Raw genomic sequence first — 27,314 nt, forward strand, 5'->3', positions numbered from 1 at the left:
AAACATAAGTTGTGTGTGCTGGCTCAGGAAACAAAAGACCTTTTTCCACAGAGCACATTTTGACAAATCACAGTAAAGCACCAATGTAAATAACAAAATCAGTGAAGGCTGAATTCCTTTTAGCTGCTTCACTTTCAGCATCCTGACTGTCATGTCACACTGTCATGACTTAATGGGACATTTGAATAAAACAGAACTATTTATGTCACATTCAGTGAATAATATTAGCTGGTTGGCTAAAACTCTTTCTTTGGTAATTGTGTAATAAAAAGTATGCACTGTATTACCGGCAGACCTACTGCATGCACCAGTGACACGCATGCACACAGACACACACACAGACACACACACACACACACACACACACACTGTGACATGCCATGACCCAGAATTCTCGGCCACTAATGAAGGTCCACAGTAATTACTGCCGAGAGCCTGTCACTACAGGAGCCCCAACCCAGCATGGCGCTGTGTGTGTGTGTGTGTGTGTGTGTGTGTGTGTGTGTGTGTGTGTGTGTGTGTGTGTGCGTGCAAGTGTCAGACTACTGCCTGTCTTTGAAACCTTTAAAGAAGTTACATACAATGAACTCCTACTTTCAATTAGAATACACTTCATGTTCCAGACTGCAGTCATTTGTTCATTTTGAGACCAGTTTTCCTCTGGACCTGGGCAGCACATATAAATATCACATATTCTTTGATCCCAGACCCCATTATTTTTTATAGATTTGATTCCTTCATTTATGTGACAACATATGCTTGGCTTAGCTTTGCACAGGGACTGCAAACCATAGAATGTATAAAACGATGGACGTAGCCACAGTGATGTCACCCAGTTCCTTGTGAACTCTTGTTTTGAAGCCGTAAGTCTTAAGAATTTTGGCCATCACCATTTTGGTTATTTTGGGGCCAGTAGTGGCCGTATTTGTACTGGAGGGTGGATCTGACTCACTGTGGTGACGCCTCGCAGACAGCCTGTCACTCAGATGGCCTTGCTCTTAAATGTGTGTAACTTTAAGCCTTAATAAAAATTTAAGTGAGTAAGTTATATAAAAATTCAACCCCACACAGCTGTCACAAAAGTGAAAAGCAGCTATAGAGACCAAAACTGTTTGTTGTACCAGGCTGTACACCTGTTTATTCTGCTGTTAAATTGGGCATTTTAACATCGTGGTCTACGGGGATTGACTTGCTTCTGGAGCCAGCCTCAAGTGGCCATTAGAGGAACTGCAGTTTCTGGCACTTCCAAGTTGGCATCATTTTTCAGCCCCAGAGGTTGCCGCTTCTTGAAAATAGGGGGAAACAGCTAGCCTGGATCTGTTGAAAGGGAACATAATCCACCCTCCAGCACCTCTAAAGCTTTTTACTTAACACGTTGTAATTCATTTTGTTAAATTTGCACAAAGAGCCAAGTGTAAAAACAATTTCTGATTTTATGGAGAGTTATGTGTGAGACTAGTTCTTGGCTTGGGCTAAACTAATAAATCTATTGTTAGGTATTGTTCTTCTCAGCTTACTCTTGGCTGAAAGTGAAAAACCTATTTGCCAAATTGACAAAATATTCCTTAAACTCTAACAATGTTTAAAGACCACCATTCTTTACCGTATCATGTAACACAGGTATAATCTTATTATCCCTTCTCACTGATGCACCCTCAGCTCATAACTGACTCTGAAATGAGACTCCCTGATTGAGGCCAGCTCCTTGTCTATGATGTTAAACTGCAGTGTAATGTCATAATGGTTTTTGATCTATTAGACCTGTCATTTGGACGGAGTAAGCGGCCTCGGAAAACCTGGTAACAGCCAAATTAAGTAATACTGTTTTTAATCCATCTTTTTGGTTCAACCACAATGTTTTGTTGATCCACTACGTCTGTCCTCATTAGTCCAAGTGCAGTGTGTGTGATGTGGATATAAAGAGAAATGCTGCCATGTCCACTTAGCTCTCCTCTGTGAACTGCCAGTGTACTTGAAATGCAACTCTGGCAAGCAGAAAGCTCCTCAAATGGAAAGCAAAGCAGGGAAAATGCAGTAAAACACACTGATGGTTTTGTATAGAATGTTCTCAGCTGTAACGTACACAAATTAAAGCGCTCACACAATGCTGCGCTGTTAGTGTAAAAGTGGATAATCGTATTGCTTTCAGCAGAATTTAATTACCTCTAAGGAAAATTCCCTCAAGGCCAAATTATTTTCTGTTTTATTTATATGAACTTAAGTACTGCTGTGACACACACCAGCATGTGCATTATCAAGTCAGCATGCTAATTAAAGTGGGCTTAACTCAATAATGACGCTCTGGGACTCTCATTGAAAATCACTCCCATTATCTGGCTCCCATTGGTCTCCGAATCGGGACTGGATTTATGGCACGTTACCAATCTCTTTCAAGGGTTCTTGTCTTTCACATCGCGTGTGGTCCTTGAGGGTAAGAGACCTATCCAAAGTTAAATGATGTTTACACAGTGGCCCGTCAGGTTGTTTTGACTCTCTTTATTACGCTGAACCTGTGTCTCTGTGTCTCTGTTGGCCTTGGAGAGCTAGATCAACGCCTGAGGGTGGGACATGAGGTGGGGCGTCTAATCAACACTCTTCACACTGTTTCATCAGTGACCAATGTGCAGTCACAGTGCAGCAGCTCCAGGTGTTGTGCTGGGTGATACTGCAGAAAACACTCTGCCTTCAAAATGACAGAAAATATAACTATCACTTTTAAAAAAGAGTAATAAATACTTAATGAGCGCATGCAGCTTAGCCTACAGATGAATTCTTATTAAATATAAATCCCGCCTTAAGTCTCTGACTCTGTTTGTGGTTTGCTGTTACGGCCTGCAGCTACATAGAGCTCCCTGTCTGAGTCCAGCATGCCTGAATATTTAGAGAGCGGCAGAGGCCAATTTGAATCAGCGCTTTTCACTCAAATGCATCTCATTCATGTCCTGGACTAAATGCCAAACCAGGATGGAGCATTTCCTGTATATGCTCCCCACTAATAAAAAAAACAAGAAGATTTAAAGAGATAGTTCACCCTAAAATTAAAAAACCTAGTTTACCTTTTACCTGTAGTACGATATACTTCTCTAGATTGGACTGTGTTGGTGTGAGTTGCTGAGTGTTTGAGATGTCGGCTGTAGAGATGTCTGACTTTGAATGTAATGAACCTAGATGGCACTCAACTTGTAGTGCTTAAAGCACCAAAGAATGCATTTGAAAAACTCAAAAGCAGTGTCTCTTTCCAGAAATCATGACCCAGTTACTGAAGATAATCCACAGACCTTGTTTTGAGCAGTTTCATGTAGGAACTATTTTACATCTACTGAACTACGGCCGCCAACGGTATGACCGCACAAAAAGAAGCGTGCATCTACTTATTCACTAGAGGCTTGTGCTCATGATGGCGCAAGATGTAAATCTTAATGGCGTCCTCCTCGGCTGCAACACATTCTCACTCCCTGCTCGTCAAATACAGACGCTTGGTGAGTGGACGTCAAAATATGACAGGCTAGGTACCCCTCCTGCGTCAGTTTTGCACGTAAATGTATTGTTTTGGCACTTTGGCACCACAAGCCAAGTGCCATCTAGTTTTATTATATTGGAGAGAAGGCAGACATTGGCAACTCATACTAAAACAATATAGACAGATAAATAGCACTACAGGTAAGGGAAAAAGTTGAATTGCAAAGTTGAAATACAAGTTGAATTGCATTGGAAATGAGGCAAATCATTTCACCCCGCTGTCAGATAGTCCAGTGTGTTTGTCTGCTGTCTGACTGCATTCACCTCTCTGGCTGTGCACATCACAGACGACAGCTTCCTCCATGCAGAGTGCTACACTTGCACGGATTGCGAGTGTATCAAGAGGAAAAATACATATTTTTGAGTTTGGGTTGAATTGTTCCTTTTAGTATTGACTAGCAGGGAGATGGTATGAGGGATGCAAAGAAATTAACACCAAACCTTCAGTGGTAGCCGAATGCAAACAGGACATCCTGTTGAGTTTGGGTTTGCAGTATTCTGGATGTGGTTAGGACAGGACAGTTTTCCCTCGCTGTCCCTCTGCACCAGGTTGCAATGTGGAAAGCTGAAAGGACTCTGTTCAGCTGCTGCTTGTCTCAGTGCTGCACACCGCACAGCAAGCCTTCCCAGCTCCACCACAGAGATGATTCCTCAGTGAAATGATTGGTTGACAATGACCCAAAACCAAAAGCAGCTGTAGGAGGCATGCTGCTTTTGACAGACAGTTCTAGTTTACGGCACATGCAGGTACACATATGTGAAAACACACACATACACACATATCAGGCTTTCCCCCAGACCTGAGGCAGTATGTTACAGTGGGACTGCCTTCCACTTAGGAGTTGGGAAGGGGGGGGGCGGAAGTAAATCAGTGAGCAAATACGATTTGCGACATGCTGTCATGCCCCTGTGTGGCCCTCAAAGGCTTTGTGGGTTTAGAAAGCAAATTGAGCAAACCAACAAAGTGAGTGGCACGGTGCAGGGAGGAGCTGCTGCGGTTTACAAGACAAGACTCTTTCTTGAATGGTTTTTACTTTTTCACACTCTGTCATGCACCAAGGAAACCATGAGCTAACACTGAGCTATGGCACTTGCTACTGAAACATCAAGCACACTAGCAGGAGTCATTCTTCTTATTTTAAAAATAATGAAATGACTCAAAAAACCCACTGCATTTCCTACAATATGTTTGAGCAAATCACACTGTGTGCAGCTAATAGTTTTAGTTTGCTTTGACAACAGCAAATGTGTTTGGACAGATCTTCGCCAACATCTGGCTTTAGGGGATTTTTCAGTAATTTATAGAACACACACATGGATATATGTCATGTTAAAAAATTGCATCGTTCCATAGTTTGAACTTTTGTGGTAAAACACACTCACACCCTGAACTTTCTTGAGACGGAAATGTTCCTATCCAGACCCTGTCACTGCACCACGTTACCTGCAGTTGTCTCTTACTGTTTCTCTCCTGATCATAACCATCTCGCAGAGACTGATTTTCTAATTACGTTGTGGCAACATAATTGCTGCAGGGATTATGTTTAGAGACAAAGTTTCTTTCAGGTAATGAAACACTACATTAATATATCATGCAGGCCTTGCATGGAGGTGTTTGGGGAGGATGGTGGGCAGGACCCTGACACCAGAACTTTGGGTTCATGCCCAGACTCCTGTCTTAGGTTTAGACAACAAACGCCCTGTTGTTAAGGTTAGGGAAAGATCATGATTAAATATTAATAAAAAGGTGATAACAAAAATAAAGCTGCTGTTTTGCTGATGTTATAGCTCAGCTTTATGTTTCCCTCAAACTGGTTTGCTGTTTCAAACTACTTGTATATAAACAGAATATCTAGGAGACGGGGCCTCCTGCAGAGCACAATAGATGAACTTCCTGGTCCATGATTAATCAAGCAGATGCTTTTTACATATCTGCTTATTTGAGCTATTTTAGAGCGTGTTTGGGCCCAGGCCATTATGAAACTGTTTGCACAATACATATAATATACACAGTTTTCCCCTGAAAAACTTTTCCTGACCACAGTATAGTTTTCAGTCATAAGATGTTGATGATTTTATGTATGTATTCTTTTCATTTCAGACTTGTAGACACAAACATAGCAGCACACGAAGTGAAGTGGCTGTTTATATATACGCGTTCTGTGTCTGCTGTGGTTTCACTGACCCTGTTTAACCCCTCGACTCTGAGTACACCACACCAGAGGAGGGCTGGTGTCTGTGCTTCTGTTTGACCTGGCTCTTTTCATATGACCTCGTTGCTTTTTGATCTTCATGTAAATGAATTAGATGAGAGTGGTGAATGGGATGCTGGAGCCTGACATGTGGTCCTGTTTTTTTTTTTTTGTTTTTTTTTTTTCATAGATTAGATGGATTCAATTAGCTCGTCTGATTTCTCAAAGGCCTTTGTGGTCTGAAAGGGTTAAGTGAGTGAGAGATACCATCCCCAGTCTGGACTGAGTTATCACACTGTCGTGCCATGTACCATACATCTTATTGCTCTTGAAAGCAGATTAACTCAATCTGCCATCTGATCTGTCACTTATACGGAGCGAAGAGAAGCCGCTCGTGTACAGTAAGGCCTCAGTAGCACCATGGAGCAGACGTTAGACCTCCCAGCAGCATGGACTTCTATGATTAAGAAGCTACTCATCTTCTTTGCTTGTAAAGCTCTGTTAACCTTTGTATACTCCAGTGATGAAGTGATGCACTCTCATGTGCCTCAGCTGTCACCTGCCTCCGGACACTGCTCCATCTGTCTGATGGCTGTCCGGGAAGTGCTCTCTCTACAACCCCTGACCTCCGAAACCAGGTTCTGAATAAACAGCTAATTGGCTGGGTTTCCTGTTTAGCCTGATGGGAACGCTGACTATTTCTGTCTGTTTACAGAGATCTGCCCCTCTCTCTCTTTCTCAGAGTTGTACTCTCTGTATTGTTTATGAAAGAACAATGTCCGTCACTACAACTGTGCTCCAAACATCAGGCTTTGGGGATTATCCAGTAGTGTCCAGCCTCTGCAACTCCCCTGCGTTCCTGGAAATCTGTGCCTTTTGTTGTCTGTGGGAGGGTTTCAGTTAGCTCATTTTGTGGTCTTTGTTTATTTGTGAAAGCCTAGCTTTCAAGTGTACAGAGTAGCAAGCAAATTGAAATATCATGTGTTGAAATGTCATAACTTGAGACAAATGAGGGTTTTGTGATAGGATGCCATATGTGGAATTAAATGTTTTTCCAAACAAACATGGACACAACACATAAACACATCTGTACAGGTTTTAAGAAGGAAGCTTTTCAAAACATATCAGAATTAGATGAGCACCCTAAAGATTTATGCACACATATGTACACTCGAGCACACCAAAACCAACGTATAAGCTGTTCACTGACTAATCATTTTTTCCCCCTGCATAATAAGCTTAGTTAAAAAGGAACTATCTGTATCTAAACTGTCTGCGTTGAATTAAATGGCTTGCTTCTTTGCCAGATGTGACTTTCTCCTCTTCTATCTGTATTGAATTATTCAGGCAGTTCCGGATCTTCTGTAGCTTTCATCTCGGGCCTGCATCCAGTTATGGGAGAGATACCGTGCCCAAAGTCAAGTGAGAGACCTTAAGGTCCAGGAGTCATAGGTTCAAATGCGGGCTACGCCACAGGAGGACTGACTCTGCTCTTGTCTACCATCCAACCTAAGAAAAGTCTTGACTTAATAACGGTGATTTATCTCAACAATTCACTGTGGATTTGTGAACATGATTTTAATTTTCTCTCCAAAGGGAGAAATAAGACAGTCAATTTCTGAGGCCTCAGCTTTGGAAATGAATGTGGATTTTTGCGATAGTAATTCCATTGATGTTGCACATTTTCACAGTGGAACCTAAAATAAAGGTAATTTTGGTTTTAAATGCTAAATAAAACAGAGCGGCCTCGGTTTCAGTATTATAGTTATTATCAATGGAGCAGCTCTCGTCTCTTGATTGCAGCCGGTTTAAAAATAAATTTCTCTGGTTTCTTATTTTGGTAGATAATTGTAGGAAGATATTGATTGAGGTGTCCAGGATGACTGGAGCAGAAGATAATTTACTTTCCATTTTGGCTTTCCTTTTGTGTGCTTCTCTTCTGTCTTCCTGTCAGTGAAGTTACTGAAGTGAAGAAGTAAGTCAGGCCAGTTTGTGTCCCTGTACACCAAGACTGGATGATTAAATCTGGTCATTAAGTGAGTTGGAAGGTGCAGAGCTGAAGGCGGTGTTTTTATTGATGTGGCAGGAAACGGGAGGTGGGGGGGGGGGACTGCTGCTGCTGCTGAATCTGTAAATCTCACAGACTGTTCACAGTCCGCTCCCACTTTTAAAGGCGCTCACACAGCTCCACTCTCTCGATTAAGAACACACTTAATGTTGCAAACAGCCCATTAAGCACCATGTGGTAGAGGCGAAGATGATGTGAAACTGAAGGGTGTGTTAATGATGGCGGGCTGTCGCCTGAGCAGAGCCCCTGCTGCACCCTGAGCTCTTGCTGAGGGGACGTGGGCAGGTCCGTGGATCCACAGAGCCATGTTACACAGTAGTGTAAACATTGAACCCTGCCTCCTGAAAATTATGTTCATGTACAACAAATGTGCAACAGCACAGGGGATCTTGGTCTTGGTTGAATATTTAAAAAGTCAACTCTGACTTGAAGACAGGATTGCCTGTTTCAATATTCAAGCAAAACCACAATCTTTCCCGAACCTCTCCCAAGTGCTTTAGTGGCCTAAACCTAACAACACATGCACAATGCAAACCCCAGTCCCTGGTGTAGACCCAACCATTCACCCTGACCTGCTCCTTTCAACTCCTGAGCACTGCGAGAACGTCACACCTCCTGAATTTGATAAAACATTGCCAGTGAACATAATCCAGGCAGCAATTATAGTTTCTTCAAAGGGTATTTGGCAAAACAGTATACAGTATAACTCAGTACTCAAAGTCAGTATACAGCATAAACATATTTTGAAGGAGACCATGACAACCATCCACAAGGCTTTAAACACAAGGATGAATGCCTTTTTTTTTTTTTTTTTAACATTTTAGTTTTAAGAAATGTCCCCATGGGTCCAGGAGGCTGTTAAAGAGTAACTCAACACCAGTGTTTTGCTTTTTTGCATGTATAACCACACCCAACAGTGATGTCATAGGGTTCTGGAGAGCACTTCTACCTCACTGCAGCAAGGTGAGCAGTTAAACCACTGAGGGTCATCAGCTTGACTATGTTTTTTTTTTTTTTTTTGTGGCAGATGGTTTTAGCATCCAGGTTTCCATAACCAATGATGCCACTGCCACCCTCGGGACTTAAATAGCCAGTGAGTCTGTTAACACGTGGGTGCATATTCTTGGGCATCCTAGCAATGTTGAAATATGACGTCAACATGAACGGGTCTATTCAGCTATTCTGCTAAAATATAAACACATTGTACATTCAGCAGCTTTATACATCCTAAAAACTAAAAAAGTAAGTCAACCAAATCGGAAAATAATAAGCCCACACTGACACACAGAACTTGAATCTCAGTCTCCTGTGTGGAAGTTCCACACCTTACTCTCTCCATGGACTGTTTTGCTCTTTTTACTACATCACCTGACTTTCTGGCTGCACATTTGTGACTTTTTTTTCTCGTAAATTTACCACTTAAATCTCAAGAACTTTTCCCACTGGACAATAAACCCACTAACACCCACTAACATCTGGCTTTTGTGTTCAAAGGGTAAGGTCACCATTAGCATCTCCTCCCAGGATGAATGTCTTTGCAGTCGTCATGGGTTTTTATCAGCTCTAGCTCCGATCATTTCAGATCAGCAGTGATGGAAATATGACACGCCAGTGGACACACCCATTTTAGCCCCTTTACCGTCGAAATGCAATGACAGGCCTCCACAAAATAATGTGCGTTTCTGTCCCAGCAGCACTCGATCATCGTTCACAATTTAGTTGAGCATCAAGTTTGAGAGAGAGACTAAGTAAGTAAGAGATGTAAAGAAAACAAGTAACCATAGTAACATTTCACTGGCCTCCATGCTGCTTTCTACTAATTACTGACCTGTTTTCAGGCCCATCCGTGACGTTGAACGTGACACACCAGAAAAAAAAGCCAATCAAACTATTCAGTAGGATCCATAATAATGTCAGGTGTTAGGTTAGCTGATATCCCTCTGCTTTCAGTCTTTGTGCTAAGCTAAACATCTGTTGGTTGAGGGTCATATTTAATGTACACTGTGTTATCAATCATCTAATCTGGTTCTTGGCAAGAAAGCAAATGAGCATATTTCCAAAAAAGTCAAACTATCCCTTTAAAGTTTATACAAAGGTCTTTTCTAACTGACTCTGACAGTGGCAAGTCTGTCAGAGCAAAGTGATTACTGTAAATATCCATTTCCCGGACAAAGCAATCTCAGCCTCACTTCCAGTGTGTCCCGTGGCCCTCTGCCTTCAGGTCTGATAAGAGCCCCATAAGCCAAGTGATTCGCCAGTAGGGAAAGGGCTAATTAACATGGCCTGTGCCGCCACTTGTGTGTTTGATGTGGACAGACATCCTTTTGATGTGAAAATGTATGCGAAATGATTATCAAGATTACAGCTTCCCTCCTTATCTTGATGTCCTACTCCGTCTTTAACATTAATTGGAAACATCTTAAGCTAATGTCTGTGGTCAGACTAATGTCGTGTGACTGCAGCACCAACTAGACATTTTATTTGGACTTCATCCTCCTCCTGTGACCCCTTCACTTTGTGTTTAGTTAAACCTGAACTCTCCCTTAGCCGTGAAGCTGATGTCCAAGATAGTGATTTAGCACCATGAGATATGCTTCAATTTATTCTCAGTGGGAATATTTCTAACAATACCGTTTCTTTTCTACAGAATACTGAGCCACAACAAGATCCGAGTTCTGAGAAATGGATCCTTCTTTGGACTTAACGCTTTGGAGAAACTGTGAGTAGCCCACTGTTTATTATCCCATATGAATACTTCACTTCTGCAGATGCTACAATGTCATGTTTATTTTGTACAAGATGAGATATATCTTATGTGTGAGCTGTTATTTTAGCACGCCTCGGGGCCTTTGTAGAGAAATACAGACAGCATATCAGTGAGATCTTAGCTGCTCCGTTTGCCGCTATCCATTCATGGGCTTCTGTCCAGCAGGGAGGATGATACACTCAGACTGGCTATCACAGAGTTATGTTGAAAAGCTCACATAATTACACTTTAGTCCTTCATTATCAGGTAAACCCCACTCCACAGGACAAGATAAGGGAGATCTCTGGGAGGAGGTGTGTGCTGGCAGCTTCGCCTGTGGTTCACAGACAGTCTAACCCTCCTCAGTAGCACCGTAATCTCTCTGAATGGGGTGTGAGACAGGTGATAGACAGGAAAATTTCTGGGAGAATATGAATGAAAGACTTTTACTGGTGACAAACAGGAAAGGAATCATGGTGGGCACTGTTGCTTATCAGGGTAGCTCTTTGCCTTATCACTCACTTCAGTCTGTCTGTTGGTTGGTTTGTCCACCACTTTGGTCCAGACTGAAATATCTCAATAACTACTGAAGGATTGTCATGAAATTTGGTACAAATATTCATAGTCCATAGATGATGAATCACAATGACTTTGGTGATCCTTTGACTTTTTCTCCAGCACCATGAGGTAGTTTTTTTTTGTGAATTGTCTCAAAATCTATTGGATGGATTGTCATGGTATTTGACATTCATGGTTCCCAGAGGATGGATAATAGCTTATAATAGCTCTGGCTAACTTTTCATCTAATGCCATAACCAGGTCAAAATTTCAATTTCTTTTCCAGTTCTTTGGTTTTGACCAGTGCTTATTAACAAACGTTAGGATGCTAAGATGGTAAACATGCTTCACATCAACATATAAGCATTGTCATTGTGAGCATGTTAGCGTGCTGATGTTGGCATTTAGCTCAAAGCATGCTGATTCAAGTGAGTCCAAACACTGAAAACTGCTCAGAAATTTGTGACTTGAGTAGAACTCAAGTCACAAATTTGCAACTTGACTTGGACTTTGACACCAGTGACTCCTGACTTCACTTGGACTATAGCCTTTTGATTTAAATTGAATCATTCCCCCAAGCCAAAAGATTTGAAATTATGTTTTATAGAAGTGTTTCACTCCATTTCCTGAATCAACTTCCATCCATCCATTTTCTAACCGCTTATCCTCTTGAGGGTCACAGGGGGGCTGGAGCCTATCCCAGCTGACATTGGGCGAGAGGCAGGGTACACCCTGGACAGGTTGCCAGACTAGGGCTGACACATAGAGACAGACAACCATTCACGCTCACATTCACACCTACGGACAATTTAAAATCACCAATTAACCTAGCCCCAACCTGCATGTCTTTGGAGAAAACCCATGCTGACATGGGGAGAACATGCAAACTCCGCACAGAAGGGCTACCACACCCGAGATCGAACCAGGAACCCTCTTGCTGTGAGGCGACAGTGCTAACCACCACACACACACACACACACACACACACACACAAGACATTAACACTAAATATTTCCAGCAAGTCGACATTTAAGTCCACAGATTCACCTTGTTTGAACTTCTCTGTCAGCATCCAGTGAAGTTGCACGAGAGTGTCATGGAGAGCTAATGTCATGTTATGGAGCGCCAGTTGGAAACAATGATACCAAAGATATTGTGTTGGCGTACAAAAACTATGCAGTGGTCAACAAAAAAACGAATAGAAGTTCCAACAAACTTGTTTTGACAAATGCATTCAAATAATAAAAAGCATTCATTTTTGTAAATTTGATCTATCATTATTCTGCATGACATTTGATAAAGAATGCATTATGACTTGTTTAGGTCTTGGGACTTACTTATGACGTGTGAAACAATGACTTGGTCCCACCTCTGCCTTACTTGACTGGAATAAGAGGAGATGGACAGCTAGCAGCGTGTGCTAAAGGTTAAGTGTACGGTATATATGATATGATATGTCTCTTGGTCAAACTCAGTGTTTACGGTGTTGGTGTTTACCAGCTACCGCTCTTGGCCTCTGGGATGTGAGAATTACATCTAGTGTGTTTCTCACCAGACACTCTTTCAAGGTGTTGTTTTAAAGAGCATCTCAGTAAAGCTTTATAACATCCTGGCAGCTAACAACACACATGGAGCCGCTTCAGCCTGGATACTGTAGTCTGGCAGACAGACATACTTATATTGTGAGGGGGTGAGTATGTTGAAGGGATATTAGTTCCACATGCCACTCAGAGCTGCCACCCATGAAGCTAATGAGCTCCTCAAAAATGTTGAAAGGAGGAAAAATATGGTAATTTGCTGCAGTTGTTAGCTTGTAAGTACCTACCTGCTGGAGCTCACATCAGACGTGCCAGTCGAGGACAATAGCCAAATTTGCTGAAATTGCTGTTTTTATGTCTGGCATGTGAATGCTATGGGTGAACAATTCCAAGGCCAAGTTCTCACTTCAACTGTCTTGCACGGAAGACGCTGAAAAAGTTGTTGACAGGAAGACATGACACCGAAATCCTGTGACTAATACCACCAGGGAGAATAGCTGATACTAAATTAAAGGCGAGGAAGATCTGTAGCTTCAATTGTTTGATGTAAAATGAGCTGATGTTGCTTGTTTTTATAAGTGCAGACAGGGTTCCCTGTAGCGCCGCGGGGTCGGTGGGTCGGGTAACCTGAGCTTACCCACTAACTAGGCCTTGTAGCTGGAGCTGTGATAAAACCAGCAGGGGGTAACAGGGTGGAGCGTTCCTGCAGGCTCACAGCTTAAAGACCTGGGAGAAAGATGCAGAACAGGCAGGCAAACACACTCACACATACTTGTGCTCCACAGAGGGAGATGTGGGCGTCTGGTGTGAGGAGAGGACATAACGTAAATCATGCAGGCCTCATTTCACTCCTCTGCCTTAACCTCTGCTGGCTCCCTGACACACAGCGGTGGAGGTCTGCTCACTCACTCTGACGTCTTCAACCTTTAATTGAGCCCTGCACAGCTTATAATTACATCTGAGCTCATGGTAAAATTGCTGTCTGATGTGAAAAATGCCACATTGAAATTCACCGTCACAGTGATGGAAGGGTTTGAGGGTATGAATTCAGTAGTAAGTTTCACAGTAAAGGTTTGGACGTGAGTTTTGTGCATACTGAGAGATCTCAGTTTTGTTTTGTCTCCTCAGCCAGCCATCGCTCCTCAGGTCCACTCATTGTTTCCAGTTTGTCGTCTACATGTGCTTGTCATTTGGAGCAGTAGTGAACAGTTACTCATATTATGTGGTCAGCGCTGTAATCAAAGGGCCAGCCCACTAGGGCTGAGTAAACACACATCAGGGAATTACACTGCGTCTCTTCCCCTACGTGACAAGGACAAACACAGTCTGCTCCCTGGCTGCACATGCACACTCTCACTCCTGGCCCATCTCTGCTGTGACTTGTGTACTGTAGCTGTGAGAGTGTTTCCTAGTATGGGCACCCTCACTTCTTGTCCAGTCATTTCAAATGGGTCTGGTAACTCTCTCAGCAGATGCTCACTCAAAACCCACACACTCACACCAGACATCTATTCAGAGTTGAATGCAGTCTGATTTGCTGTTGTTAGTTGGAGAATACAGCTCCAGGGCAGGCCACCCTCCTCCAGGCCTGGGCCAGACAGTGCAGCGATCTACACAGTTAGCCCTTTCATTGGGACAAACCTCCTCAAAGCCACTATTGCCTTCATAACCTGCCAAACCACCCAAGTGCAGAGGAGCAATTTAGCCTTGTTTGTTTTTGCCCTCTTACTGGACTACTGTGTTTTTGTAGCTCTTTTAAATAGGCTTGCCATCCAACAGCTACATTTGGATCTTGGAATCCCTCATTTTTTTCCAGCATTTGCAATGAAACACCCGTTGAATCATACCTGGCTTCTGTGGCGGTGCTTGCTATATATGCAAAATATCAGGCCTTTGATACTGTACCTATTTGAGTACCTCCACCTCTGTGCACACCCTTTCTGATGGGAGCTGACGCTGGCGGCCCTGCTAACGAGCTGGGACCTTTATGAGTTGTGGACAGATCCCAGCAGCCTGTCCTGCGCTGATTTGAGCCGAGGTAATGAGAATAATGAGCAAAGAGGGCCGAGGCAGTCTGGCTCTTGTCCAACTGGGCCCCACTGCACCATGGGACACAGGACAGGCAGGCAGGGGCACAAGGGGCCCTCATTACCAGGTCTGCTCGCCCTACAGGGAGAGAGGGAGCAGAGAGGGAGAGCAGAGGGCAGCGATGATGATGGATGAGGGAGCAGCAGGGCGCTTGCAGTGAACAGGTCTGAAAGGCAGGAGTGAGGCTTGTGGTTATGGACTGGTGGTTAGAGGCTCATAGGTGTTGGCAGCATGATAGACTTTGTCAACAAGAGAGTCTAAAATGTGTATGAATCTACCTGGCATGACTGTACTTTTGTTGCACTACAGAAGAGCATGCACAGGAAATATCATGCAAGATTATTAAAAACTTCCTGTTGACTTACAACAGCTTCATTCAACACCAGGAAATAAGGAGCTGCTTGTGATTTATGCGGAGCAACAAGAATTAAGGGAAGTTTGCGCTGAAACCTGCGACCATTAAGTCACACAGGGCATGAGTATGTGCAGATGTTGGATGTGTTTAGAAAAACGTCTGCATGATAGAGAATATATACACGATTATCACATTATGGTGGAGAAGGCTGAGGCCAATTCATTACTTTTTTGACTTGATAGTATCTGTTTCACAAAAAGGGGAGGCGGGAAACTCAGTCTTTGCCTGAGCCTCCCTGAAACCAACCTTGAAATCGCCTCTGCCATTCTGAGCGGCTGGGGTTAGGATGTTGTCCAACTTAAACAACTTTACCATCTGACACAGGGGAAGCGGAGCCGAGATGGCTAAAGATGGTATGGTGGCTGGAGAGAGAGGGAGAGAGAGGGGAGGGAGAGAAGGAAAGCACACTCCTGCAGTTTGTCTTATATAAATCTGAGGTTGTTTTTCTTTGTGGGAGATTAACATTATTTCCACACAGGCTAAGCAAATTACCTTGATGAGTGGGAACAAAGCAGAGGTGGGCAGCGCTATAAGCATGTAAAAACAGCGGAGAATGTGCGGACATGGCAAGGAGCCCTTCTGTCTAGACCAGTCTGGGGAAGACAAGGTTCAGATTGTACCAGCCCACCACTCGGAGGAGAGCTAAGGCCAGCTGTGGAGGTTGTTGCACATGGGAGTCTCATTTCTCCCTCACAGAAAAATGAACATTTGTGTAAGCATGTTTGCCTGCACACGCCATTGAGTGGCCCCTGGTTAGGCAACAGTCACCTAATGAGAGTGCATGACATTAAGGGGTGGAGCGGGTGAGGAAGGGGTTAAGCGTGCTGGAGAGTGGAAACAGAAAGGGGGGTGCTGCTGGAGTTGATAGACTCCAGATGTGTCTTTCAGATAAACTGAAGGAACGGGGTGTGTTTGTATTGCAAGCCTAGCTCAGTCATGGCTCTAGGGGTTTATTGAAACAGCGAGCGAGCCCCCTCATAAGCCCATTACCAAATCGTACGTTTTATACGCCAGTAACTCGCTCTCGCACACTCTTTCGGCAAACTTGATATGGTTTCAATGGCATTTTTTCCTCCAGAGGAACTTGAGCTTTCCCTGGACTTACTTCCCCCCACTTCCGTTTGTGTTCCTTTTCTGCTTTATTTTTGCATCTCCCCTCTCCCAGCTCACTGGGTCTCTCGCTGTTCCTCCCCCTTCTCACTCTCTACATGCTGTAGTCCACCTACCGGCTGAAAATTCACTCACGGACATGAGTCCCCCTTTTCATTGATAATTTGAATGAAAGGAGTTTCCTTCAGTTTCCTCCCCAGTTATAATGTGTACATTGTTTGAACCCTGTGTCTGTTCATTTATTGGTAAAGATGTTCAATGTGACTTTTGGGTCTTTCAGATTGAGGCACTCTATTTAAGTAATATCATTTCATTAATATGATTGAGGTCAGTAAGTGGAAAAACTGAAACAAAATAACATTTTACTGCCTTTTCTCTCCTGAGAAAACGGTCACCTCTGACCCTGAGAAACTTAACATTATTATTAATCTGACAAATATTATGTTCTACTCTATGTCTCATTTAAACCATAAACTTTAATTGTATCTGACTGATGTGCTTGCTGGTAGATCTCATGAAAATCAGCAGAGCTGCCAAAGCAGGCATCGCCCCCTTGTCTCGGCCACTCCAAAAGCCAGAAGTGAAGTCAATAACAGTCCGTGGTTCCAGAGTTTTCTTTGGCAGAATAATCTCCAGCTCAGTCTTGCTTCAGACTATAGAAACATATAATCAACTTAGGACATTTTACACTTCAAATAAAAGTGTGTATTGCTATTTCTGTGGAGATTGGATCCACGGTTTATGTAACTGTCAGTCAAGGACAGAGCTCAGGGCCGTTTTCGAGTATTGGCAGTGGATGATCAGGTGGTGACTGTTCAGATTTATTTTATAATCTAAATGATAGCCGCTCTATGAATATAATAGTCTATATTTGCTTCTTTAGCTTCATGGCTGCACCAAAGAAATTGGTCTCTAAATGAACACAGATAAAAAGTTGATTAGGCATATCCAATCTGAGAGGAACCAGAAAAAAAATAAAGAAAATAATCTGGGGAAGGGGTAGCAAAGCAGGAAATTAGTAGAAAAACAAGAGCTCGGCAGATCCCGGTTTCCTGTTTTGGGGGGAAGGCAGGAGTACGTTTGGGGCCTGTGTTACAGAGCCCCCATTGTGAGCAAGTGTGTTGAGGAGTAGGGAGGTGGGGTCTGCGGGGCCATACACAGGGACGATTTTGCTCAGTACTGAATCCCCTAACCCACCTGCCCCTCCCTACAGGGGAAAGCTAGCTAGTAAAAAAAGGAGAAAAAGGAAACTGTAAAAATAAACGAGCAAGGGCCTCTGCTAGAGACGCCAACCAGACAGGAAATGACACGCGGCACAAAAATGGTCTCAACCGACCTCTGTGAGGAACCAAGGTGCCAGTTAACCCCCCCTTGCTTTTTTCCCCCAACAAAGCTTTAATTCCTCTATAGACATTTGTTTCTGTTGTCAGGAAGTTGCTTATATTAGTTTGAATCAAGATATAAATACAATTTGAGTATAGAGCTTGGCCTTGTAATGTCATGTCTTTCCATTAAAAAATTCCAGGAACAGGAAATTCTTGATTCCAGTCTGGCGATAATGAGTGGCCTTTCCCTGGCTTCAGTCATTTTCCCAGCTCCCTCCAGGTCCAGGGCCTAAACAATGTCAGTGGAGCACTCCAGTCCCCGCCGCTGTGCTCCTGATAATGGAGCACTCCACGTCTGGTGCGCTTTACAGACCATGTCTTCATTATTACCCTCTCGCTGCCCTACAAGCACGTCGCTCCTCTCCAGCCTGCATGGGGCCCAGGTGCTCATCCCATATACCCACAGAGAAATGACTCTTCAGAATGGCAGAGGACCAGCCCCATTGATCAGGAGGAGTTTTCTGGGGGGGAAAGACATTCTTAACGGCAGCCGCTGGTGTTAGGCCCAGCAGAAGCAGACAATGGCTCCTTCTGGGCTGGGAGTGAGCTTGAGTCTGTCACAACCCCATCACACAGGCTGCATGTGGCGAAGCGGATAAAGCACCGCACGTTCCAAGGTTACAAAGCATAACTCAAAGAGGAATAATAATGTGTCAACGCCAATCGGTAGTTTTTTGAGGAAGTACATGCTGCTACTGAAGATGATAAAAAAAGAACTCACTACAAGTTACGGCTTCTAACCTTTTTAACTATATTTTCATGCTCAGTGGGCATGAGGCTTTGAAGTATTCCTTGTCTCTGCTATTATCCTCTTGCTTGGTGACAGCTGTTGTCATCAGTGTCGATGCCACTGAGCTGTGAAGCTGTTGTCAGGGAGGGCTCTGTCTACTCCAGAGGGCACACAGACAAGTCATCGCCTGAGTATGAGGCCTGCTGGATCTACTGCGCTGTAGGTTTGAAATAAGGTTGGAAATAAATCTGAGAGTTTGGGTGAGTGGTGCGGGGCTGCAGCACTGATTTAGATGGGATTGTGGCAGGAAACAAGAGCTGACATTTGGGCTACAGTGCCTGGCAAGTGCTTCAAGTCCTGTTGACTCCGTTGAGCTCCTCCACATTCCCCAGTGTGGTGATAAGAGAGTGTATCAGAAGTAGTGGACTGCTGACACTCTTCAGGCCAAAGCACACACAGCGCTGTAACCTCTCAAGCCAGGTACAGAAATGCAGATGTGTTTTTGTTCTGCTAGTCGATGAGTCAGAGAGCTTGTGGTGCTAAAAACTGCACACGATCAGTGTCATGTGCAAGTGTGTGGCTCTCAGTGCCCGTTACATTGGCAAAGGTTCTCTGCAGCTTAGTCAGGGTCGTGCATGTATGCTTTAGGTTCCTGTAAGTCTCCAGGCAATGAATGCAACCCGATTCAATATCTTCTAAAGCCAACGTCTATGTGTATGCATATGCGCTTCAAGACCAATATACCTTTGCGTCATAATTATGTTTTACACTGTAATTATTGTGACTTTTATTTTGTAAGGTAATTTGATAGAAATGTTTATCTATTTTGCATGAGATAACTGAGCACAGCAGGGGAACTGTATAGAAAGAAGACATATCAACACAAACAGCGTCAGCAAATCTTGAAATAATTTTGATATTTAAGGTTTCAAATAAGGATGCCGTGATGGGCCCAATTCTCCAAGGCCAGCCTTACACCAAACTACTCAGGCAATTTTATTGTCACATACAAATTTCCAATATTGGAAGAGAATCAGGAGAATTTTGCTAATGTTGTGGCGCGCTTCTGTGATCTCAGTTGTTTGGTGTAAGTCATGTAAGTTGCAGTCCAAGCTGTCTTATTTTTTTCTCATCAATTAAATCAAGCTGGTTTGATATTATTGTACGATTTTAGTCTTGGCTCATGCAAATGCTGAAGTTCAATCGTGTCAGCAACCAATAGCTGTGCTCTCTCCATCACCAAACAGGAAGCATCAAACTGGGTAGACAGTAAACATGAAGGAGACTCAGGGGTGGCACAAAAATGTGACCAAGTATTCATTCTCTTGTTCTGTGGAAAATGAGGAGAAACTGGTGGGGTTGTGCTGTGAACAAGAGTTTGTGTTCTGTTTGGTGTGTATCTGATTCACCAGCAAGCACTTAATTTAGTGAGAAATTTTAACTTTTGAAATGGTTCACCTCTCATTCCCAGAGTCTCCTCCCACTAAAATAGCGCAGCAATGACCAATGGACCAATGGAGGCTGGTAGTGAGTTGAGGTGACAAAATCCAAAATGTGAAGTTTGTACATAAACACAGCTTATCTTTATGCCGAATTGAAAAGAATGCTGTTGACATATGATGCCTTTTATCTTTGGTTTCTAGAGTTGTGGGTTTTTTTGAGGACTCATAAGGAATCCTTAAAGGGAAATTTCGGTTTATTTCAACCTGTCTCCTATCGTCCTAAATTTGTCTCAGGTGACTAGTGACATAAAAATAATAGTTAGCATGTTAGCCGTTAGCCTAGATTGAGCCAGGGCGCATAGTAGCGTAAGTGAATGGGCAATTTTCAAGTGCAAAGTTAGTCCACTAAACAAGCTTTTTTTCCACAAAGACCGCCTCATATCATTAAGATAAATGTCAGAGAACATATAGAAAACGACATGTGAACGTGTTGTCTTACCTTACCAGTGTGGTGCCATGTTTGTTTACCATTTAGCTCTGCTTTCCAAAGCATGGCCGAAATCTCGCGAGAACAAGCAGCAACAGCTAGAAGGCAGAACCGGACAGTAGCAGTAGCAGTCTGATGGCAGCCCTTATTTATAAGGCAGAATACACTGACGAAGAGCTTTGTGAAATTGAAGAATGGAGGAGGAGAGAGAGAGAGGCGCAACAGGTAGATGACAAGAGAGGAGGAATGGCTGCTGCAAGGCTCCGTAGCGATTGGTGGTGTACCTGTGAATGCTGTGCCCCAGTGCCCACAGAAGAGGAATGCCTCTGTTGCAAGGAATGGGACCGGTTGCAGCCTTATTGTCAAGGTCTGGATGTGACCGAGGACGAGACACCTCCACCTGGAGTAGTATCCAGCTGGGCTTTATCTAGAGCTCGCGAGATTTCAGGCACAGTATGAAATCGCTGCTTGTTCTCACGATATTTCGGCTGTACTTTGGAAAGCAGAGCTAAATGGTAAACAAACATGGCACCACACCGGTAAGGTAAGACAACACGTTTACATGTCATTTTCTATATGTTCTCTGACATTTATCCTAACGATATGAGGCGATCTTTGTGGAAAAAAAGCTTGTTTAGTGGACTAACTTTGCACTTGAAGGGATGCCCATTCACTTACGTTTTAACAGGTCTGATGCTACTATGTGCCCCGGCTGTATCTAGGCTAATGGCTAACATGCTAACTATTAATTTTATGTCACTAGTCACTTGAAACAAATTTAGGACATAGGAGACAGGTTGAAATAAACCGAAATTTCCCTTTTACATGTCATATTTCTTAAACAGAGTCTGGCAGAATATTTTCTACCAGGAGCAGGATGGGGAAATAACCTTAACAAGGATCTAGTTATAGTCCGGTAAATTGTGACCATGCAAGAGTCTCCCCAGTCTTTGCAAAATCTTATAGTCTGTTGCTAAAAACTCACATTGTCTTTAGATGTCAAGTATTCTGAAAGTCTTCAAGTGTATTGTTACTAGAAAGAGTGCCCCACCAATTTAGCTTGCTCTCCTACACCATTGGCAGAGTCATGATGGACAGTAAAAGAAAAAGGATCAAAAGTGATGCAGATAAAACAGAGAAATCATCTTTTTTTAATCTACACATTCTTGTCAAAACCTGTTGCCTACATTACCCTCAATGCGACTCAACCACCAACTGTTGAAATTCAGGCATGTTATATTGCTAGCAGCTAATGTAGCCTTGAACCACTAGCTTCAAGCAGAGATGTGGAGCGGGCTACAAAGTTAAAAAGAAATTGTAATTATATTCTTGTTGTTAATCAGGACTAACCCATTTGTTGAAATGCAAGGCATGATGACAAACTGCATCATGCTTGGTTAGAGTGGCGTAAGCAGTGAGTACAAGGGTGTACAGGATATCTCCACATACAACATTCATGACAAGAGAATCATGCTTTATTTTAATACAAGAAGCACATTTGAATCTTTACTTTCTAAGTTGAAAGGCATGAAGTTTCTAGTAACCTCAGGATTTGGTGTTTACATGGTGTCTTGTTTACTTGTAGTGCTGTCTTAAATCTGTTACAATAGATATGGAGGTCAGTGTTACTCAGCAAATGCATGTATGTATGAGTGTGAAAAGGACAGACAGGGAGGGAGAGACAGTCATCAGAGAGAGGAAATAGTGGGCAGTGCCTCGTCTTTCATCGCTGCACTAATGAGCCCCGGGACACACAGACTGGAAACAGCAGTATTGTTCTCTGGTCAACAAAACCTATACAGCTACTGACATGCAGAAACTAATGTACATTCACAGGCACACAAAGATTACCGCATATACATTGTGACAGGCCCAAGAGGCCCACACACACACACACACACACACACACACACACACACACACACATAAAGGAGAGTTGTTTTCTGTCAAACACACCCTCGTCTTTAATTTGATTGGTGAAACTTTAATATACCAAGCAGATATGTTTTTTTTTTTACTTCTTGGTCAGAAGCATAGAGGTGGAAATGTCTCCACCTTTTTAAAAAGCTGTGAAGTTATTGCAAAATGACAAGCTGGCATGCTCTCAAGGAGCTGGGCTGAGCTGTCCAAGACTGTCTGCTTTGAGACAAACACAACAGACCTCAGCCTTTTGGTCCGAGGCCAGACAGCTTTTGCTCCATCATTATAACCTGTCTCATTTATAATCCAGATATGAGCAATGGCTCAGCGAGAGCGCGGACCAACAGCAAAAACCCTGATCTCTGACTCTATCCCAGCCATACCGCACGGTCTAATTCTTTACTGGAAGCCATTTTCTAAAACAATTTTCCTGCCCTAGTTTGATCAAAATAGCTCATCTCTTGGAAAGCGGACAAGACAATGGTTATGAGATGCCTGAGGTTGCGCATGGTGTGAGGCAGCGTGGTCGAGTACAGTGATGACAGATAATTTTGGTGGAAAAAGCACCAGAAAGTCCCCTGAGGTCTTCCCTACCACAGTGGTATCTTGGGCAGGAGTGAATTAGACAAAAATGCAGTCACAGCGTTGATGCTTTTAAGCTCCTGGAAGGAAATCCTCTTCTCTGACCACTCCGATGGGAGCAGGCATTTTTCATGCTGCAGGAACATGGATCGCATTCCAGCCCACATCGGCCATGTCCTGCCGATAACCATCCATCTCCTGACCCGCTTTAACCTCGCTATTCCCACCTGGCCAATAAAAAACATCTTGGATTCAAAATCTAACACAGATTAGCTGATGGAGAGGGGCATCTGGCTGAATAGTTAAACACATGGGTGTGGGTGCGGAATGGGAAGAGGGTGGGGAAAAGTGCAGCGGATAGTATGGAATTAGATCTTCAAAGGCAGGACAAAGAAATTAATATTTATGGTTTGCAATGGCCAACTTTATCACAGGAAGAGTCATTCTGAAACAAGCAGAAAAATGACAGAGCCCTTCGCTTGCAGTTTTAGATTCCACTAATATTTTATTTGGTCAAGTCTCGACGTCTTGCTAACCTCAAGCCCAGGTGGCTGATGGGATAAGATTTCGTATCTGTGCACAGAAATATCCTGCTGTGTCCCGCTGGAGGAGCCAGCTTTAGGAATTGTGTCTCCACTCTACTTCATTTTAAACTTAAAGAGGCCTTCTATTCAACTCTTCATGTTGATGAAATAGGTCAGCATTTTGGGAAATATGTGTTTTTACCTTCTTAAGAGAAGACAAGAAGATCGATACCACTCTCATGTCTGTCCGTTAAGTATGAGGCTACAGCCAGCAGCCAGTTAGCTTAGTATAATGACTGAAAACAGGGGGAAACAGCTAGCCTGGCTTTATCCAAACTTAACAAAAGGGTGAATCATTGATAAAGATATAATGTAGTAATGGCATCCTGTGCAGAGAATGAAGTCACGCTGCTTCTGTATTTGCTGTAATCCGAGCTTCTCAGTTCTTTGTTGTGGAAGATGGTCCGGCCGCATGTGCATTCCTTATGGCGTTACAACATGGTTTGGTAGCTTGATTGTCAAATTTAGATCACAACTCCAAAACCTGAAAAGAAGTTCGGGAAAAATAATTGGCATGCTGTCCCCATGTTCTCTCCAGGAGATATATGAGGGGACAGTCACCACATCCCAGGAGTGTGAGCTGATGCTTTCAAGCAGAAGGTACAGCTCAACAGGTGTACATTTTCATTAGTCTCACTATCAATCAAACTACTCAACAGTAGGAGATGAAAAGCGTGTGTGTGTGTGTGTGTAGGTGGGTGTGAGATGAGAAGGATGTGCAAGATTTTGGTGTCAGGCACCTGTGCAATTACTATGTGTGGGGCTCTTATGCAGTAGTTTTGTATAGGACTTTTGTGCATTTACTTCAGGTAGGGCATCTGAGCTTCACGTGGAACTAGGGCATCGTGCAATACTCTTGTAGTGTATGGATCTGGGGATGATACTGTCTATCTTATCTTATCTTATCTTATCTTATCTTATCTTATCTTATCTTATCTTGTCTTATCTTATGTAAGAGTATGTGAGTCCCTGTGTGTGAATGCTGCTGGCTTGCTTATTGCCCCCACTCTGGGCTGTGCGGTTACCACTGATGCTGGGATGCTATAGCATTGCGTAGTACCCACCCTCCAGCTCCCCTTGGTTAACGCCTCTGTCAGCACTTAGGCCATTGTTAACACTGCAAACTCATTTCCTAAACGTGGAAATGAGTTTGCATTTTAGCACTCCCAGTTCTCTCATCTCAAAGTCTCTCAAGTACAGAGCGTCATCACATGTCTTCACAGCCTCACTGTGGCGGTGACGTTGAAGCAATCCAACCGTGGTGTAGTTCTTTTATAGCCTAATGTTAGCTATTTACTTCTGGCGACTGCATTTTACGCTTCAAACATCAAAAAATGGTGTTTGAGAAGATTATCTTGGTGAACTGTACATGCAAGTATCATAAATGTTTGTTTGCCACAAGCTCATTTTTTGCAGTAATCCAAAATCCAATGGAAAAATCCCATAGGCTATTTGATGCTATTTCTCAGCTCCCTGTAGAGATCTCATAAACCAACCAATTATAACATGTTAGTTAGTGATCTTTAGAGGTGCTGGTAGGCAGATTTTGTTAGCTTCGAACAGAGCAAGACCAGCAGTTTCCCCTCATTTTGGGTCTTTGTGCCAAGCCGCTGGCTCCAGGTATAAATTTGCCACACATGCATGAGAGTGGTCTTGATATTCTCATCTAACTCTCGGCAAAGAGGAAGCAAACAAGCGTATCCTTCTGAATTTAGAACTATTCATTTAAGGCATTTCAGCATCATCTCTGAATGCATTTTCTCATCATCCTAATATTTTCTCTCTCCCCAGGGACCTCAAGCACAATTTAATCAGCACCATCATGCCTGGAGCTTTCCAGGGCCTGTCTGAGCTTCGGAAACTGTAAGTAGATATTAACATGATTCACATGCGGGTTCAGAGCAGCAAACATATTAACAGAAATCACAAACACAGGCATGGAAACTTTGAATTCAATTGTTTGGTATGAGACAGATGAGAGGTAGAGACAGGCCCATATTAGCAGATACTGTTTTGGCAGCTCATGGAAGATGTCATGTGCTATATTGAGCTCCTGGTGTTAGTGCGACAATAAAGGCCCCCTTCACTAAGTGTTTCTGCTAATCGTTGCAGGGGCCCCTGCAATGTCATCTCTGGTGCCCTGCATCTACCGCCATACAAATCTCAGGGCCACGCAGAGGCTCCTCACGCGTCATTGGATGTGACAGGGCGGCTGTTTGTAGCCACTCGCTACTCACTCAATGTGTCTTTGGACACCGAGGTCTGGTTGCGGCGTGGGTCAGAGCTGGTCGTCTGTACTGTGCGCCGCGTGACTCCCCTTCCCTCCTCCCACTACTTGTGTTTTCCCTGCAAGGTCTGGGGCTTCTCAAAACAAACAGGGGGAGATAAACACATGCTCTGGACAGCTCTCTGCTGGGTAGTGTCAGAGGTGCAACAGAGCAGATCCCTCTCTGGCTGTGGCTATACATCACACTCAGAGGTGGACGGCAGAACAGGGGCCCTGCTTTTACCCCATTGGTGATAAACCTTCACAGGGCCCATGCAGTAGAGATAAGGGAAAGTGGCAGGGACTGTGAGCATGCTTACTTATAGTTGTTTTACATTCTAGGCCTTTTAAAAGTCTAGTGGAAAATCACTATTTATTTTATTACAAACGAGATGGAAGGAGGTCCTGCACAGTTTTACCAGTTTAATCAGATAGCACAAAAACAACATGCTTACTGAAAAAGTCAAGATATCACAATCTGTGACTGGGTGACTGAGACGAGTTCTCCCGATACAAAAATAACCGACACATTCCTTTGTCTTTTCACACTTTTAGTGACCTATCCAACAACCGCATTGGCTGCCTGACTGCAGACATGTTCCAGGGGTTGACCAATCTCACTAAACTGTAAGCGACTGGTAAACTCATCCCATAAAAACACTGAACTCTCTGTGTTGTGGAGTGAGCTTGTTCTCATCTAACTATTGTATTCGGCTAGGAATCTTTCTGGCAACATCATATCGACCCTGGATCCAGGAGTGTTTCAGGAGCTGCCGTCCCTCAAGCTAGTGTGAGTGTTAGACACTGTCGACACCATAACCACAACAAACTCTCACAGCATACCATTCCATCTATGAATAAAACAATAAATATTCCAGACAAAGCTAAAGATTATTTTTAGTTTATATTTATTTTGCCTTGGGTTTTGCTTTTACGACAACTTCAAGGCTGCAGAAAAACTCAAATAAGCAACAAAGATTTATGTGAATATTTTCATTTATGCATTACTTGTAGATGAAAACTATGTTCTAACTCAGGCTACCATAAATCAGAAGATAAGTCTGTCTACAAATATGACAAATCTGAACCAGCTTTGCTTGTTTTTTTTATACACAGTGCTGACAGTTCTTGCATAAAACAGTCAATTAATTTCAGAGTGAAAACAATAAAGCTGTAATATCTAACAGATAGGGTGTTGGGGTGGGTGTCACTTAATAAATATGCATCAAGCCTGATATGATATGTTGATCCTATAATGAGCAGCTAGAGATAACACTGTATCTGAGCCTGGTGAAAAGTATGATAATTGACCATCACTTCTCTCTCCAGGAACTTCAACTCAGACTACCTGTCATGTGACTGTGGGTTGCAGTGGGTCCCAAGTTTCTTTCGCAGCAGTTCAGCCCGTTTGGGGGACGAAACCCTGTGCGCCTACCCAAGGAGCCTGAGGGGAAAGCCCCTGCGTGGACTAAGGGAAAGCCAGCTGAGCTGTGGTAAGAGCCTGGCTAGAGTGAGGCATATGAATTAGGTGGTTGACCGCTTAGTTTCAGAGAACATTGGCTTGTGAATGACAATGACAGTGCACAACAGGGCTCAAGATCTTCCTAGTATTTTCAAGGATTACTCCACCAAAAGGGGTTGAAAGAGATCAATCCCAACAGCTCAGCAGGGACATATTTCTAAA

At 43.3% G+C, this 27,314-nt stretch overlaps 1 protein-coding gene across 1 annotated transcript in view; it reads left to right on the plus strand.

Moving 5' to 3' along the window:
• Nucleotides 1-27,314, plus strand: part of adgra2 (adhesion G protein-coupled receptor A2) — a 48,659-nt gene that overhangs the window by 12,687 nt on the left and 8,658 nt on the right. The window contains exons 2-6 of the mRNA XM_049578009.1: nucleotides 10,427-10,498; nucleotides 25,156-25,227; nucleotides 26,186-26,257; nucleotides 26,349-26,420; nucleotides 26,960-27,123. Coding sequence (XP_049433966.1) covers nucleotides 10,427-10,498; nucleotides 25,156-25,227; nucleotides 26,186-26,257; nucleotides 26,349-26,420; nucleotides 26,960-27,123 — 452 coding nt within the window. The remainder of the gene's footprint in view (nucleotides 1-10,426; nucleotides 10,499-25,155; nucleotides 25,228-26,185; nucleotides 26,258-26,348; nucleotides 26,421-26,959; nucleotides 27,124-27,314) is intronic.

The sequence above is a fragment of the Epinephelus fuscoguttatus genome, linkage group LG6, assembly GCF_011397635.1.
Source record: "Epinephelus fuscoguttatus linkage group LG6, E.fuscoguttatus.final_Chr_v1".
Classification (NCBI taxonomy): domain Eukaryota; kingdom Metazoa; phylum Chordata; class Actinopteri; order Perciformes; family Serranidae; genus Epinephelus; species Epinephelus fuscoguttatus.